The 18,794-nt window shown below is 51.9% G+C and overlaps 1 protein-coding gene across 1 annotated transcript; it reads left to right on the top strand.

Annotated features, from left to right (window-relative positions):
* The first annotated feature begins 8,644 nt into the window (after positions 1 to 8,644).
* Positions 8,645 to 18,536, top strand: TAL1 (TAL bHLH transcription factor 1, erythroid differentiation factor). Its single transcript, XM_078867850.1, has 3 exons — positions 8,645 to 8,931; positions 17,189 to 17,280; positions 17,966 to 18,536. The coding sequence occupies exons 1-3, from the start codon at positions 8,816 to 8,818 to the stop codon at positions 18,481 to 18,483; spliced, it is 726 nt and encodes a 241-aa protein (XP_078723976.1). The 5' UTR covers positions 8,645 to 8,815; the 3' UTR covers positions 18,484 to 18,536.
* The last annotated feature ends 258 nt before the right edge of the window (positions 18,537 to 18,794 follow it).

The following is an 18,794-nucleotide window of genomic DNA, read 5'->3' as shown; positions in this document are numbered from 1 at the left end:
CCATGCCATCAATTATTTAGCGTGACAAACAAATCCACATCGTACCGAGAAACAGCTGATTATTTTACGACTTGCATCGCTGAGTATGCGACGTCGTGGATGTGTTGTCAGTAAATTAAGATATTTAATACAAAAAAACTCCGATGTAATCTATAGTTTAGCAAAACGCACGATACCATTATCGATCGTGGACCTTATAATATGAAAAAAATATATCAAATTCCAGCCGTTCTCAATCAACTGCTAATTGAAGGTCACGCCATGCCATGTCGGTTACGGACATTTTGCGACCATACTTCACCGCGCTGGTCAGTGCAGCTCGATGGAGTCCCTGGGTGGGGGGGGGGGGGTCGCGTGGCCATGGTACCAGTGATGATCGCCGGGACCCGGAATCGAACTCGGGTCGCCGTATTCGTAACGCGACGCGCTGACCGCTGCGTCTCCGGTCACGTGGGTGGCTGACGTCGCAAACTCGAAACCAGCCGTCGCTACCCCCCCCCCTCAACTTAAACAAAGACAAAGATCCTCCCTCTCCCCCTATAGCCTGAACAGACTGCTGGGGCAAGTGCTGATGGCGAGAAGCACCTATGAAGGCCGGCACGGCGCACGAGGGGGTGGGTGACCAGCACCACGCCCGACCGCCTTTGTATCCCCAGCGGTGACGTTTACGCACCGCACCGGGTACTCACTTGAGGCTGACTCGACCTAGGGGAGGCCCAGGACCGGTTCAGATAATCGTCACTGGTGCTGGTATCCGTGAGCGTACGGTGCGAAAGAAGTTCAACACACACACACGCGCGCACGTACATACGCGGCAAACCGCGAATCCAGGGGTCACCAGCCGCCCCAACTTAACCACCCTCCGATCCACACCCCAACACCCTTCCCCATCCCCCGCTAATGCGATTAAGGCTACAGCTGAAACAGGCATTGAGGCAGACAGCATAATCCCATACAAATGTGCAGGGGGTACATTTCAGGGCAGAATGCTCTTTTGGGATAGTTGGCGCGCAGGTGCACAATTGGGTCGAGAGGGGAACGCAGTTCGGTTGTGTGCGTGTCACTGTGTGTGTGTGTGTCACGCACTGCGTGTGTGTTTCACACTGTGTGCGTGTCACGCACTGTGTGTGTGTCACGCACTGTGTGTCTGTGTTACTCACTGTGTGTGTGTCACTCACTGTGTGTGTCTGTCGCTCACTGTGTGTGTCACTGTGTGTGTCACTGTGTGTGTGTCACTCACTGCGTGTGTGTGTCACTTACTGTCTGTGTCACTCACGGTGTGTGTCACTCACTGTGTGTGTCACTCACTGTGTGTCTGTGTTACTCACTGTGTGTCGCACACTGTGTGTGTCACTGTGTTTGTCACTGTGTGTGTCACTCACTGCGTGTGTGTGTCACTTACTGTCTGTGTCACTCACGGTGTGTGTCACTCACTGTGTGTGTCACTCACTGTGTGTCTGTGTTACTCACTGTGTGTCGCACACTGTGTGTGTCACTGTGTGTGTCACTGTGTGTGCCACTCACTGCGTGTGTGTGTCACTTACTGTCTGTGTCACTCACGGTGTGTGTCACTCACTGTGTGTGTCACTCACTGTGTGTCTGTGTTACTCACTGTGTGTCACGCACTGTGTGTGTGTCACTCAATGTATGTGTATCACTCACTGCGTCTCCTGGCCAAACTCCATTTGGCGGAGCCAGGAGACTAAATCTTTACCCTCGGGGCTCCTCCAGAAACAACAAAAAGCCACTACGGATGGCCATGTGGAATGTTCGAACACTCACTGTGGAGGAGAGGCTGCCACTCCTCTGCCGGGAGCTGGGCTGGCTCTGGCTCCTGCCACCATGAGGGGTGGACAGTCCTCTACTCGGGGCAGGAGACTGCCAAACAACAGGGAGTGGCTCTTCTTCTGAACAAAATAATGAAGGGGGTATGGGAACGTGGCGGTGAGGTGATGGGAAGCTGTAAGCCACAGGCTACTTTGGGCTCGCCTTCCCATCAACCAGAGGCGAGGAGTGGTGGTCGTGGTTATTTATGTTCCCACCGAAGACGAACATCCGTGGATACAGGTGAGGCCGATGAGTCAGATGCCTTCTATGACCTCCTGTCACAGGTGCTGGCTAAAGTGGCCCCTCGGGATAGAGTCGTCTTGATGGGTGATTTCAATGCCCGAGTTGAGCACCTGGTCTGGAGTGATTGGAAGACATGGGCCAGATCAGCTCAATAAAACGGTAGGAGACTGCTAGATTGTTGTGCAGCCCATGGGCTTGTAATTACCAACACACTGTTCCGGCATCGGCGCATCCACACAACATCATGGATGCATGCCGGGTCCAAGTAAGAACATCTGCTAGACTACATAGTGACAGAACAGCGGATGCTGGCCCATGTCCTTGACACCAGGACCTACCGTGGAGCTGATCTGCCCACTGACCATCGACTTGTCATCTGTAAGATGCGCCTGCCATTCTTCCACTCCGGTGGTGGGTGTACACCCAGGACCCCATTCAAACCCATAGTGGCATGGTCTCAACTAGCTGATGAAAGTTGCAAGTGAGAATTTCATCATCGCTTGCGGCTGGGGTTTCCATCGTCCCCTACTCCTCCTGATGTCGAGGGTAAATGGGCGAGGTTTAGGACTGTGGCTCATTCAGCTGCAATGGCTGCTTTGGGTGCACTGTCCAGACCTTCTCAGAGACCCTGGCTAACAGAGGAGGTGTTCAGGCTGGCTGAGTAAAGGCGACAGGCCCACTTTCATCGTCCACAACATTCCACGTCAGAGAATGAGGAGGCTTAGCGCAGCCTTCACTCGGAGGTTCGGAGAACCACGAGGCGCTGCAAGGATGGGTGGTGGTCGCGGGTTGCTGAGGAGATGGAGTCTGCCTCAATGGCCCGCGATCACAAATTGCTCTTTAATTACATCAAAAAATAACCTGCAGCACCACACCTATTATCATAATTCGGGGAAAGAACAGTTGATCGAATCTCTGACCCCCAGGAACAGGTTTGCAGATTTGCTGAGCATTTTTGTGAGGTCCTGGGGGAGGGGAAATGTCTTGGCCTGGAAAACATCGTGGGACAAAGTGGAGATGACCCTGCTGAGGCTGCGGTGCCGCAAATATTGTAAGCAGAAGTCACCCCCTGTGAGTGGCTGGCTGAGGTGCCATCTGTTGAGGAAGTACTGGAGACGATCCAGAGCCTGAGACCAGGAAAGGCACCGGGCAGAGATGATCTCCCAAGCGATATGCTGAGGGAGGGTGGCATTTGTGCACAGACTGTCCTACATGACATCATAATAACAGTCTGGACCACTGGACGGGTTCCGCAGAAGGGGGACTGCACAGACTGTACCAACTACAGGGGCATCTCAATGCTCAGTGTGCCGGGAAAGGTCCTGGCAATAATTATTCAACATCGCCTTGTCAGGCACGCTGAGGAGAGGCTTGCGGAGCCCCAATGTGGTTTCAGGAAAGGGCGGTCCTGCACAGATGCCATATTTTCTGTCCATCTGCTAACAGCAGAGGTGTGGGGAATTCCAACAAGACCTACATCTCTGCTTTATTGACCTGGTCAAGGCCTATGATACCATCAGTAAGCTTGGGCTCTGGGTTGGTCTTCGTGCTTTCGGAATCCCTGACCCGCTGCTCACGATCATTAAGGACCTTCATGATGGTGAGCGGTCCCGGGTAAAACTACGTGGCCAGGAGTCGGAGCCATTCCCTGTTCACTTTGGAGTGCGACATGGATGTCCTCTGGCTCCGAAATGATTTAACATCTATTTCGACCACGTAATCCGTGAAGCCTTCAATAGCTGTACCAGAAGAATGTCCATCTGGTACAGATTCAATGGGAGGCTGATCGATGCCCAGGTGCGGTTAAGGGATGGCTCCCTATTGCTCAACCATGTTACGTATGCCGATGATCTCTGTTCACTCAGAGGAGTAGTTGGAGGCGCTGCTGCTTAACCTGGAGCTTGCCACTAAGAGGTATGGACTTACCATCAGCTCCACCAAAACTAAGCACCTGCCTGTGTATTTTGTACCATCGGACACTCCACCCCCACAACTCCCAATTGGTGATTGGGCAATTGTGGAGAGAGTGGAGAGTTTCCCATACCCGGACAGTGTGCTCATGACCGGCTCCGGTTTGACAGCAGATGTCTCACTCCAAATCAGTCGAGCGGCATTATCTTTTCGTCGGTTGCGTAACGCTGTGTGGAAGCTACCTGGTCTGTCACTCCGCACGAAGCTTCAGGTCTTCTCGGCCACAATCATTCCCTCCCTTCTCTACGCTTGCGAAACGCGGACCCCCCTAATGGAAGATCACTAATACATCCACCACTACCACTTACATCATCACTAATACATCCACCACTACCACTTACATCATCACTCATACATCCACCACTACCACTTACATCATCACTAATACATCCACCACTACCACTTACAACATCACTAATACATGTACCACTACCACTTACATCATCACTAATACATCCACCACTACCACTTACATCATCACTAATACATCCACCACTACCACTTACAACATCACTAATACATCCATTTACAGCATCACTCAGTCAATTCACCACCACCGCCATCACCATCGATCGTACCAACAGACTCGTCACCAGCATCACGAAGAGCGTGCCCAGTAAATTCACCACTCCCACCCACCCCACCACCACGACCCCTTCACCATCGCAAGTATTGCCAATATATTCATAACCCCATTCACCCACTCACCCACCCACTCACTCGGGGAACCCTCTCTCCCTTCTCAACGTGCAGACTTCTCATAGCACAAAGGAGTCTCAGCGAAGGGCAACTGTGGTTTGTTTGGGGGGGTGGTGGTATTGCGAGAGAGGGGGGGGAGGAAGTGGCTGCTTCGCCATTGAGAGAGAAACTGAAATAAAGAGAGAAAAGAGCCGAGTGCTTGTTTAGGCTAAGCTGATTATGTTAATTAGCGACTAATGATATGCCGACATGACCTAAACCGACGGAGGGAGAGAGACGGAGGAGAGAGAGAGCGCAGTTGCCACCAGACATTTGATGTATGGGGGCGGCGATTCAAGAAGCGTCTCTGCCACCACGCCCTCACCAAACACGGCGCTGACCAGCGCGGTGAAGTATGGTCAAACAACCCCCGCCCGCAACCTCCGATTATCACGGCCGGCTACGTGCGGTGCGAAAGAAGTTCAACATACACGTGCATACATCCACCTGCGGATTATTTTCAAACGGCTGTAAATGATAAATGCCGTGCAATGATGCCAATTCAAGACTGTGGTTCAATTTTGGAATTATTTTATTTGATCAAATGTTTAATCTATGCCACTGCACACAGTAAAATTCACATTTGCGGTGACGTGTGTTCGTCATGAGTTGACAATTTAAAGTCATTTTGTACCGTTAAACAACTTTACATTCAATATCGTGCACCCAATACACTTGAACAAAGGTCCCCCGTATAGCCTTCACAGACTGTTGGGGCAAGTGCTGTGAGCGATGAGCACCTCTGAAGGCCGCCGCGGCTGACCAGCGCCACGCCCGGTCGCCTTTGTCTTCCCGAGCGGCGATGTTAAAACTTCGCACCACTCGTTTGAGGCTGAGTCGACCTAGGGGAGGCCCAGGATCGGATCAGATAATTGCCACTGGTGTGTTGGCCGTGAGCGGGAATCGAACTCAGGTCGCAGGGTTCGTAGCGCAGCACTCCCACACACAACATTGTACAAAGACAAAGATCCCCCGTATAGCCTTCACGCTTGTACACACACGTGTGTGTACAGACATTCATTCTATTTAGGTGATCGGTGTCGCAGTGGTTAGCGCAACTGCGCTCAGAAGCCGTCCACCTGGGTTCAATTCCCGGCCACGGCTACCATCAGTCGCAAGCGTAAACTAGAACCCGTATTTGGGCATGCCCTAGGTCGACTCAGCCATAAATGAGTACCTGGTGCAGTCCGTGGCCACACCACCTCCTGATATGTATGTTGAACTTCTTTCGCACCGTACGAAGCCAACCGCGCTAATCGGAGGTGCTGAAATGTGATCTGCTCACTAACAACGCCTTACACGATAGGCCTTCTTTCTCAGTGGGCATATCTGTGACATAGATCTCTCTATATAGATGTGCGCTCGCGTTTGAGACTCATTGAATTGCGTACAATGCAGCGAGTCACTCGTTCAAATCTACAGGGGTCCCAGTATGGTTCGGCGCACGGAGACATCATGGAAAGTACTTTATCTCCAACTCCCTCGCCTGGTATACAGGAGGTCGTGGGCTCGATCCAGACAATGACGCCTACTTGCATATTTTGGGTTGTGCGGTGTTTCTCTCCCCGCGGTCGCGTGGATTCTTCTCCGGGTCCTCCGGTTTTCCCCCGTGCACATTCAGAATCAACATTACGCGTTTGGGGTGTTTGGCTGCTCTAATTCCCACGTGTTAAGCCACTTCGTTGAGCGATCATTTGTGGTCGGGTCGCTTCTGAAAAAGAGCTACGTAGCTCAGTGGGCCTTGCCTGGTAGTATAAAACAAAATGTTTAGTTTAGTTTACGTATGTAAAACGTACTCGTCAACACATTATTCGATGATGTTGCTGCGTTGGCAGTGGCGCACAAGCACAAACAACAACAACAACAAACTCCACACATTCGTCAACGACAGTCCGGCCTTTAAAGGAAAACATGATGTACAAATCAGATAGCGGTATTAATCGTAAAGTGACGACGTATTTGCGAAACAACGTAAAAGGAGGAGACGTAAATAGGAAACGTTTCGGGACATGGCCCTTCATAGAATGAAAATAAATGTTGCATGCACGAATACATTGTGTGTGCTATTAAGAAGAGCCACTGCTCGAAACCTCGCCTGTGATATATTTGAGCTCTCCCTCGATGATAAAGCCGTGTGTGTCTGTGTGGCTGATGGTGGTGGTGGTCGTGTCTGTGTGGCTGATGATGATGGTGGTGGTGTCTGTGTGGGGGCTGCTTACTGATGTTCTTTCTGATGATGATGATGATGATGGTGGTGGTGGTTGTGCTCGTGATGATGGCAATGGCGCCTGTGTTGCTTCGGATGCTGCTGCTGATAATGATGTTTGTCTTACTGCTGGCGCTGATGATGGTGAGCCAGTTGCTGCTGCTGCTTCTGCTGATGTATTTGTCGCTTCTGATGATAATGATGACGACGATGTTGTAGTGTTTGTTGCTCTTGATGATGTATTTTGCCGTTTTTGCTGCTGCCGATACTTCTACTGCTGATACCGCTGCAATCGCTACTAAAGTGTGTATTGCTACTGCTGCCGCTGCTGCTGATGATGATGCTGATGAGAACAGAGGAAGGAGAGCGAGAGAGGGAAGGACTCCGGGTGGTGCAGGATGACTCGAGTCCGTGTTCCGGGCAAGAGTTGGAGACTCATCAACCACGACCCTTGACCCCGGGCACGATCTCCCCACCGGACACGATCTCTTCACCGGGCACGATCTCCCCACCGTGACTGCTGCCACCAACATCACGACTCTACCTTTGCAATTACGACTCCAATTTCCGCCACTACCGCTGCAACTGCTATCGCGATTAATCCTGCTGCTGCTGCTACTATTACCGCAACGGCCTCCGCTACTACTGCAACTCCTGTCCCACGGCTGCAATAACAACTGCTCCTGCTGCTGTTGCTGCTGCAACTGCTACTCCTGCGACTACTATCCCCGCTGCTACTGCTGCAACTGCTGCCGCTACTACTACCGCAGCAGATACGACTGCTGTTGAAGCTGTTACATCTGTTACCGATACGACTGCTGCTGCAACACCGACTGGGGGATAACAACTGCCGGAAAGTTTAGGAAAGTCTCCCCGTCGCCCCTTTCAACCAAGCAAGCAACTCACCCTGCTTCCAATCCCTCCACCCAATCTTCCCTCCCTCTCCCTCTATTCCTCCCTACTTTTATCCCTATCCCTCAATCCCCCCCCCCTCTCTCCCTGCATCCCCCATCCCTCTCTCCATCCCCTCAATCAATCCCTCCCCCCCCCCTCAATCAATCCCTCCATCCCCTCAATCAATCCCTCCCCCCCCCCTCAATCAATCCCTCCATCCCCTCAATCAATCCCTCCATCCCCTCAATCAATCCCTCCCTCCCCTCAATCAATCCCTCCATCCCCTCAATCAATCCCTCCCTCCCCTCAATCAATCCCTCCATCCCCTCAATCAATCCCTCCCTCCCCTCAATCAATCCCTCCATCCCCTCAATCAATCCCTCCCTCCCCGCTCTCTGCCTCCCTTCACACCCCCCTAAATCCCTCGCTGCATCCATCCCTCCCCATATCCCTTCCTCCTTGCCATCCCCCCCCATCCCCCCTTACCTCCACCCCAGCCTTCCGCAACACCCCCCCCCACTCCACCACCACTCACGCCGCCAGGAAATGGAAACCACTCCACCACCACCACCACCGCTGTCCGTGCCAGCGAGCGGAGGCGCGGAGCGAGAGTCACGCAGCAGATCCTCTCCCCAGGGACCCCCCGCAGCCTCGGCGGGGGGCGGAGAAGCGACCGCGGGAGGAGCGGGAGGAGCGGGAGGAGGAGGATCGGTAGCCAGGGAGACGGCGCCACTGCGCTCCCACGCTCACTCCATAAGTAGGGGGGGCGCCAGACCCGACGCGTTCAGCCCCGCGGAGCTCGGATCCCCGCTCGCGGAGCAGCAGCCGCCGGCCGAGAGTCATCATCACCATCACCACCACCATCATCACCACCATCACAATCATCGCGGACATCAGCATCATCAGCAGCAGCAGCATCAGCAGCAGCAGCGAGCGATGCCGATGCCGACTGTGGCGTCGAGTTTGTCACCGCTGGTGCCCGCTACCCACGCGACCATGCTCTACCCCGGCGTGCCAGCTCCTTACTCTGAGCACGCCCTTGGGCTGGACAGGTATGTGCGTATGTCGGTGTGTGTGTCAGTGTGTGTGTGTCAGTGTGTGTGTGTATGTCAGTGTGTGTGTCAGTGCGTGTGTCAGTGTATGTGTGTCAGTGTGTACGTATGTCAGTGTGTGCGTATGTCAGTGTGTGTGTGTGTGTCAGTGTGTGTGTGAGTCAGTGTGTGTGTGTGTCAGTGTGTGCGTATGTCAGTTTGTGTGTGTCAGTGTGTGTGTCAGTGCGTGTGTCAGTGTGTGTGTGTCAGTGTCTGTGTCAGTGTGTGTGTGTCAGTGTGTGTGTGTGTCAGTGTGTGTGTCAGTGTGTGTGTGTCAGTGTGTGTGTGTCAGTGTGTGCGTGTCAGTGTCAGAGTGGGGAGCGGTAGTGTTAGGGGTTAGCGCGCTGCGCTACGAACCCGGCGACCCGAGTTCGATTCCCGCTCACGGCCACCAACACCACGTGGCGATTGTCTGAACCGGTCGTGGGCCTCCCCTGAGTGGAGTACCTGGAGCGGTGTGGAAACATCGGGCGTGGTGCTGGCCACCCACCCCCTCGTGTGCCATATCGGCCTTCATAGGAGTTCGCTAACAGCACTTGCCCCCAACAGTTTGTTAGTGCTATACGGGGGATCTTTGCATTTGTGTATTTGTGTGCGAAAGTGAGTGATAGTGTGTGAGTGCGTGTGTGAGTGCGTGTGTGAGTGCGTGAGTGTGTGTGTGAGTGAGTGCGTGTGTGAGTGCGTGTGTGAGTGCGTGTGTGAGTGCGTGTGTGAGTGATAGCGTGAGTGTGTGTGTGAGTGTGTGTGTGAGTGTGTGCGTGTGTGAGTGAGTGCGTGTGTGAGTGCGTGTGTGAGTGCGTGTGTGAGTGATAGTGTGTGAGTGAGTGAGTGCGTGAGTGAGTGCGTGAGTGAGTGTGTGAGTGTTCGCTGACAGCAACAAGTGCTCTTTAACAGGACTTGTCCCAACAGCCTTGAAAAGGCTGTACGGGGGATCTTCGTTTTTTTCTGAGTGTGTTTGTGTTCATACGCGTGTATATATGTGCGTGCGAGAGACAGGGATTGCGCGTATCACCGTTTGTTGATGAATGAGTATCTATATGGAGAGCGGTGGTGTAGCGTTTAACAGGCTGTGCTCCGAACCTGACGATCCGAGTTCGACTCCCCGCTCACGGATAACACCGGTGACGATTATCTTCTCCCCAATCTTGGGCCACACCTAGGTCGACTCAGCCTCAAATGAGTACCCCCTGAGTGTGTGCAAACATCGGCACTCGGGAGACAAAGGCGGCCGGGCGTGGTTGCTTGACCACCCACCCCCTCGTGCGTCGTGCCGGCCTTCATCGATGTAGCTCGCTGACAGCACTTGCCCCAACAGTCTGTTAAGGCTACACGGGGGATCTTTGTTTTGTGCGTGTGTGTGTGTGTGCGCTAACAGCACCTACCCCGACAGTCTATACGCTAAACGGGTGATTGTGTGCGTTGAAAGTTATTCAAGTGCTCTCTGTGATTCCACAACGAACACTCGAGTTGCGGAAATTACGACGCGGTTATTAACCCTGCAAGTACAGACCGCGGTCTGGACTGTGAACCTGGCCACATGAGTTCGATTCCCATCAGTGGCGAGTGATATCCGAGCCCACTCCTTTTACCAAGCAACCACCGCCACTGTTGACCGACACGGCGTGGGAAGGCCTTCATCTCGCCGTGGATTGTTATGAACTATGTCATGTACCAGGTAAAGCCCACTGAGCTATTTAGCTTTTTTTTTTAAAAGCGACCTGGCCACAAATGATAGCTCAACGAAGTGGCTATTCATGTGGATATTTATAGCAGCCAAATACTCTAAACGCATGATTCTAAATGCGGATGGGAAAAAACCGGAGGACCCGGAGAAAAAATCCACGCCACCACGAGGAAAAACATGCAAACTCCAAATATACAGCAGCAGGCGTCAGGGTCAGGATCGATCTCACGACCTCCTGTGTACCAGGCGAGGGAGATTACATCTCGCCACCGTGGCGCTGTATTCTCGATTTTATTTTAAACCTCACCCTCCCCCGGACCTCCGATCAGCATGGTTGGCTTGGTGCGATGCGAAAGAAGTTCCACATACATAAGTACATAAACACAAAAAGCAGCTCTTCAGAAATTAGTTTTAAAATTAGATCTTTAAAAAGTGAATAGCTCCAGAGGCTACCTAATATCGGAAGGAAGAGCGTTCCAGCCGCCGCTGCTACTAGGATGAGCGGAGTTTTGCGTGATGGTTTTATTCTCCTCGGCGAGATCGGCTAGGTATTGTAGTTAATTTGTGGCAAGCAACTTTGTGTGTGTAATGAGTACGCGTGATGATGGCGACACGAGCTCCTGCCTCTATCTCTACGGATCTCCCTCCGCCTCCTCCCCGATATCATCGTTTGCTCCCATCATCATCATCATCGTCGTCATCATCATCGTCATCATCATCATCGTCATCGTCATCATCATCATCGTCGTCATCGTCATCATCGTCATCATCATCGTCATCATCATCATCGTCATCATTGTCATCATCATCATCGTCATCATCATCATCGTCATCATCATCATCGTCATCATCATCATCATAGTCATCATCATCGTCATCATCATTATCGTCATCATCATCGTCATCATCATCGTCATCATCATCATCATCGCGGTGCCCTTTCTACCCGTGCTCTCCCTATCTCATTCCCAGGTCTCTCTCTTTGATTCAGGTGCATTTAGGATCAGCATTGTTTACGTTCGGTTTGATATTTGCGCAGATAATCCCCACTGGGTAACGAATGCTCATCTTCGATGGGGATCGAATTACAGAAAAAATGTACGAGTTGCTTATTATGCATTCGCCGATTAAAACATAATCCCTTGCAACATTGTAATGCCAAATTCCTACATATGGACCTAATGGCGGGACCCCGGGGTCCCATAAGCGGCTCTCGCACAAACTGCGTTGCGACGTTATTTTATGTCTGTTGAAGGCGACCGACACGGCAATCTATTCCTCTCGACGCGCTCTACACGATGCGCCAGTCAAAGTTTAAAAGTTTTGTTTCTTCTGCGCATTCGTCCTCGCCGCTGCGCATGGACACGACACGACAACAGAACGATCCGCGCAGGCGGGTCGCGGCGTTCGTGTGCGCGGTGGGACGGAGTCGCCAAACATAAATTAGTTCAAATCTAGAATAAATTAGTTATTTACCATTTTGACTTCCGTTTATTCGTGACCCCGGGCACCCGCCATAAGGTTCATATGTACAACTACGTCTGTACACTATGGTGTGTGTTTCTATGTTAAAACAATGCATGTTTTTTATATATATAAAACTACATTCTACAGACATTACAGGATATTCCTGCAACGCAGATCAATACTACCCAGTAAACATGCAACGTTGCATGAACCGTTGCATGAACGTTGCATCCGGCCAGTCAACTTTGGTGAAACGTTGACACATTTACTGCTTAGAATCGTCCACGTGTATACAAACATAAATAAAAATCAATGCCATTTGCCAATCCACTGCTGGATGAAGGCCTCCCCACCATTGGTCTGTCTCTGGGGGCTATTCGACCATACTTTACCACGCTGGTCAGTTCAGGTTGCAAGTAAGTTGGTTAGGCTCAGGACCCGTTCAGGATGATCGCTGGCCACTCGTGTTCACCGTGACCGCACATCGAGCTCAGATGGCCGGATTCAAAACGCACTGCGCTAACCACTGCGCCGACGCAATATCATTCTCGACGACAACATCAACATCATCATCAGCAGCAGTAGTAGCGTGACCGCGTGGGGCAGACTAGGGGGGTGCCTTGCCTGCCCTGCCCCCCCCTCCCCCTGTTGGCCAAAGCAACGAGTTGGGGCACCCCTTGACAACCAGTATGAGAAATGTTTTCAACAACAAGCTTTCGTGAATGCAGGAATTCATCTTCTTGGTTCTTTCGGTAAAGTCACGTAGAAAGGAAATAATAAAATAATAAAGATTAAACATAATAAAATACAATTCTCACGACGTTTCGGCCACAACGCAAGCAGCCGTCCTCAGGTGAAGAACAGGTCTGTCAGACGCTGTCTTTCCGACAGAGAATTGTATTGTATTATGTTTTATTTTTATCATTTTATTATTTCGCTTCTACGTGACTTTACCGAAAGAACCAAGAAGACCAACACATTTCATTTGAAAGCGCGGTTTAAATGTATTTTCATGAAAGTGCCTTTAATTTACGTTTATTTCATTTTGATTCGAGCAGTGACGTTTGGCTTCCGCAAATTGCGCCTGACCGATTGCCGCACCCCCCCCCCACCCGAGCTGATAAATGTTATTAACCACGCCACCGATCATCAGCAGCCGCGGTCCATCCACTGCTGGATGAATGGCTCTCTCTTCCCAAGCCTCCGCCATCTCTCGCGTGCCCCAAGATTGTCCGCGCCCATGTGAATGATACTTTGCTGTGATGCTATTGCTGCTGCTGCTGCTGCTGAATTGGCACAGTGTCAAGTCAATGTAATTTTTTGTTGCTTTAACTCGTGACCCCTCGCTGGCACAAATCGGCCAACCAGAGCGCCAGTGGAGGAGCACAAACGATAGCAACGCTCAACAGATTCGGTCATGATATTCCCTTTAAAGATATATATAATAGGCGACGTTTCAGGCAATGGCCCATCTTTATATATTGACGTGCTATGAAGATGGACGATTGCCCGTAACGTCGCCCATTATATATGTATTTATTATTGATATAATAATTGAAAACCGTGTTGAGTTTTATTGTTATAATTTCATATAAAATATACGGGTAATATACGAATTGGGAACACACGATTTCTGCTTGTCGCTACGTTCCTGAGCTATACGTCATGCTGCCTAAACACCGAGGTGTCAGAAAACGGCAACTATTGCCAATGAAACCATGCGTATGTACAGTACGTCTGTTGAACTTCTTTCGCACCGTACGTAGCCAACCGCGCTAATCACAGGTGCGGGGGGGGGGGAGTTGGAAGGACACCAAACTAAACACACCAACAACAAAATGAATCGGGGAACGAGCGGTCGGTGAAGAATGAGAAGTCGTGTGCCTAGCGCTCGCTTCTCGAGCACTGCCCCATGCATGGTGAAGTATGGTCAAATAACACCCCATCACCCCCCCCCCCCCAGCACGACGACGTGGGGAGGAGGCGCCTCTGATCCAGCGACGCACGTGTGTCCGTCGTGTTTCCCCGCTGGAGGGCAGCATACGACTCGCACGGTCACTGCTTGAGACACCGACTAGACCGGCGTTCTTAAATCATTTTTAGAGGGAGGGGAGGGACACTTTTGCTGATAAGACATCACCAGCGTGAGGACCGCCACACGTTTGAAACCACATGGGGGTTTGACAGCACGATGACGATGATGATGGGGGGCGGTGTTGTCACTCTTTGTGATTTGTCTTCTTGATACTTTCGGTAAAGTCACGTAGAAGGGAAATAATAAAATAATAAAAATAAAACATAATAAAATACAATTCTTTTATTGGTTTATTTTTATTTTATTATTTCCCTTCTACGTGACTTTACCGAAAGAACCAAGAAGATGAATCCCTGCCGTCACGAAAGCTTTAAATCGAAATTCTTCGTGATTTGACAGGGGGCCGCACTAAAGGCCACCAGGGCCCATCCGTGGCCCCCGGGCCTTGCAATGAAGGCCACTGACTTATAACGGTACTTTGATGGCCGTGACTCATCATCACCCATCATCCAGCCGTGTTCGATCCACTGCTGGATGATGGAGGGCCTCCCCATGCCTCACAACGCACTCGCTAGGCGCCTGCAACGCGGGACGATTTCGTCGCTCCATCTCTCGGCGAGCGTGCCCGAGCTCTCGGTTGGCACTCACAGGATCGTGCCATTCTGACGATGTTCTAGAAGGGGCTGGGACAGCTGAAAGTGGGCACAATCATGAGCCACTCTGTTTAACACATAGTAGGCTTTCGCGACCAATATAATCCATTATACAGGTTTTTTGGGGGGTTAGATCACATAAATAGATAAATGTGTCGAAGCTAGTTGTAATTACTGGCGAAACGTCGTGCTCGGATTGTAAATGTTGTGGCTTGGCTCTTCAACACTATACAGCCAGATAATACGACAAATCGCTAACCTTAAATACCCAGTCGTTTGTAAAAGTTGAAGGCGGTGTAGTACTATGGTAATAGAGCAAGTGCAGAATCACTGAACCCGAATTGAGAGCTTGAAAGCATTTAGCGCGGGGCCCTTGAAAGTGCGGCACTCGTAGCATTATGTTAAAATAAAAACAAGACATTTTTTTAAATAATGATTTTTTCACGTATTATTTTTATTTGATTATTTCCATTTTATATCTACGCGACTTTACCGAAAGAACCAATAATATGAGTACCTGTGTGCTCACGGGTTAACATCAGAACTCCGAGGGTGGCGGTGGTAAAAACAAAGACAGCGCAACCTTTGCGTGGCGTTAGCCCAGGGGTCGTCAGTGCGAGATGTTTGAGTCCTTCATTTAAAATAAAATAAAAAACCCGTCTCGAAGCCGCTTCTTTAAAGAGCCGCCGCACGCGACTCTGCAGCCGCGGCTTTTGGCGATCCGTGTGTGAGCCGCTAACACCATCCTATCGCGAATCTCTCCAGCCGTGTGTCATAATATTTACTCGCTAACCCCCTAACCCCCAACCACCCCTACAGTCTATGCTCGATATCTTTGCCTTTGTGATATCTTTGTCTTCCGCATGCATATACATAAGGACTTAGGTTGAGACTGTCCCGGGGCGCAATGACACACAGTGTAACTGGGAGGGGTGGGGGGGTGGGTGCCGCAGACACAAAGCGAGAGGGGTGACACAGACATCTGCCTCGGCTCACCAGGGCTGTGGCGAATTCGCAACAAGGAGGCCGTCAACAGCGAGCCCCCCCCCCCCCAGAATGAGCGCGTGACACTTGGCGTGAACGCTTCACGCGAACACTTCGCCCCCTCTTCTCTCTCTCGCTCTCCCAAGAGCTCTTGAAGAGGTGGCGGCGGCGGTGGTGGTGGCCGTGATGGGCTGGTGGATGGGGATTGGTTACGGGCGCCACGGTGGCTTGGAGATGTTAACTACCTCGCCATGCTATGCAGGAGCTCGTGGGTTCGATCCCGACCCTGACGCCTGCTGCTGTATATTTGGAGTTTGCGTGTCTCTCTCCCCGTGGGCGCGTGGACTTTTCTCCGTGTTCTTCGATTTCCCCTCCACATTTTAGAATCAACAACATCCACGCGTTCGGAGTATTTGGTTGCTGCTCCACATTGCCACGTGATGAGCCACTTCGTTGCGTCATCATTTGTGGCCAGGTCGCTTCTGACAAAAGAGCTACGTAGCTCAGTGGGCCGTATCTGCTAAAAGTAAAAATACTATAAAAGTTTAGTTTATATGGGGGGGGGGGGGGGGGGTCGGTTAGGATTGGGTATGGGAGGTGAGGGGGTGTTATTGTGGAGGGGAGCTCGCGGTGTGATGGTGGGGGCTGTAGGGCAGGTGTGGGATGGATGGAGGAGGAGGCGTGGTAGTGGTTGAAGGTGGTTGAATGTTAACGCGCGCTCATGTAGAGAGGAGAGAATTACTCAGCACAAAATAAATCGTTGAAACAAGCCTGACGCTGCTGCTGCTGCTGCTGATGATGATACACTGAATGTCGAAACCAGTCCAAGCGAGTTTGCTGCTGGTGGGGCACCAGTGCTGCTGAAGATGTGAACTCGCAGAAGGGCGCTTGGCTTATGGGATGTGTACAAGAAAATACATAGAAATGCAACATTTGTATGTATGCATATTAATAGAAAATTGCACCGTACGTAACCAACCGTACTTATAGGAGATGCGGGGAAGGACAATAAACTGAACACAAAAAGCAGTTCTAAATAAATGAATTTTCAATCTAGATTATTTAAAAGTGCACAGCTCCAGTGGATTCCTAATATCGAAATGAAGAGCGTTCCAGACGGCCGCAGAAGCGCATCGCGACCCAGCCTCAAATGAGTAGCTGGTGCGGGGTGTAATCATCGCCGCTGGGGAGACAAAGGCGGCCGGGCGTAGTTCCGGCCACCCCACCTTCTCGTGACCCGTGCCGGCCTTCATATGTGCTCGCTAACATCACTCACCCCAACAGCCTGTTAAGGCTGCACGAGGGATCGTTGTTGTACATCTATAAGCCTATTTATTACGCGTGGCCGTGAGAGATGGATGGCTAACGTCGATGATGTGGTGTGTATGTGTGTAGCGGATTCGGTCCTGCCCAGCCAACCTTCACAGTGCTGCAGCCAAACGGACTGAAGAGGAGACCCGCTCCCTATGACCTGGAGTACAACGAGGGTAAGCAACCACGCAGAGACACAGGGAGAGCACTGCACTGGTGTAAAATAACAATAAGATTTGTACTCATTTAAATGGATTTACTTGTTTATCCAGGATAGCCGCACTGAGTCACAGAACTCATTTTGAGGAAGGTGCAGCTGCTACATTGGGCTTACATTTGTAAGATGTGTCCATCCGAATCAAGTGTCGAAGGCTTGCTGGCAATGTGGTCACGGGACAGACCCAGGTGCATTGGGTTGACTGCTGTGCCAGGCTAGGTGCAGGAGGAGGTAACGGGACAGAGCCAGGTGCCATGGGTTGACTGCTGTGCCAGGCTAGGTGCAGAAGGAGACCACGGGACAGACCCAGGAGCCATGGGTTGACCGCTGTGCCAGGCTAGGTGCAGGAGGAGGTAACGGGACAGAGCCAGGTGCCATGGGTTGACTGCTATGCCAGGCTAGGTGCAGGAGGATGCCACGGGGTAGACCCAGGGTGCCATGGGTTGACTGCTGTGCCAGGCTAGGTGCAGGAGGTCATGGGGCAAACCCAGGGTGCCATGCGTTGACTGCCAGGATGAACCAGCTGCGCCCCCTGTACACAAACGGAGAGACTCGCGCGCACCACGCAAAGTCCCTCGTGCGAAGGCAGGCTACCCCGACTAGCTCACGCCAAACGACTCCCCCCACCCCCAACTCCACCCCAGGTCCCATCGTGAAAACCCCGCGGCGAATCTTCACCAACAGCCGCGAGCGATGGCGTCAGCAGAACGTGAACGGCGCGTTCGCCGACCTGCGCAAGCTCATCCCGACTCACCCGCCCGACAAGAAGCTGAGCAAGAACGAGATCCTGAGACTCGCCATGCGCTACATCACCTTCCTCGACCGCCTCCTGCGCGACCAGTCCGCGGGTCAAACCGGGCCCTCCATTGCGCACGGGTCCGGGAACGGCCTGATGACGATGGGTGGCGGCGGAGGGATCAACCAGATCACCTCCACTTCCTCCTCCTCGCCACCGCCGCCGCCGCTGCTGCAGCCGGGATCGAACCGGGACGTGCGCGGCTCGATGGTGGATGACGCGGCGGCTGCGGCTGCGGGGAGGGACGACGAAGCGTCGGAGGACGTGGCGTCGCCCTGGTCGAGCTGCGGCAGCTGCTGCGACGGTGGGACGGGGTCGCCGGGGAGTTTGTGCGACGAGAGGAGTCAGCATCAACACCAGCGGTGACCTCCTCCTCCACCACCACCACCAGCACCAGCACCACCATCGTCATCATCATCAGCAGCGTCGTCAGCCGTGATATATCCACTGCTGGATGAAGGACTCACAATTGACTACACCAACACGCACGGTCGCGCGGTGCGCCTTTGGTTGCATCCGCAAATTAATGAACGGATGAATGAATACTGCAACAATAACAACAACAGCAATTGCCGTCAATCGTCACTAATTGGTGGTGACGTCACCGCGGCGCTTGTGCCAGGCTAGGTTCACATTGGCCATAAAGAAGTAAATACAATGGTACACGTAAAAAAAAA

Source organism: Lampetra fluviatilis, chromosome 24 (genome assembly GCF_964198595.1).
Source record: "Lampetra fluviatilis chromosome 24, kcLamFluv1.1, whole genome shotgun sequence".
NCBI classification, from domain to species: Eukaryota; Metazoa; Chordata; class Hyperoartia; order Petromyzontiformes; family Petromyzontidae; genus Lampetra; species Lampetra fluviatilis.
This window is presented reverse-complemented; position numbering and strand designations above follow the sequence as displayed.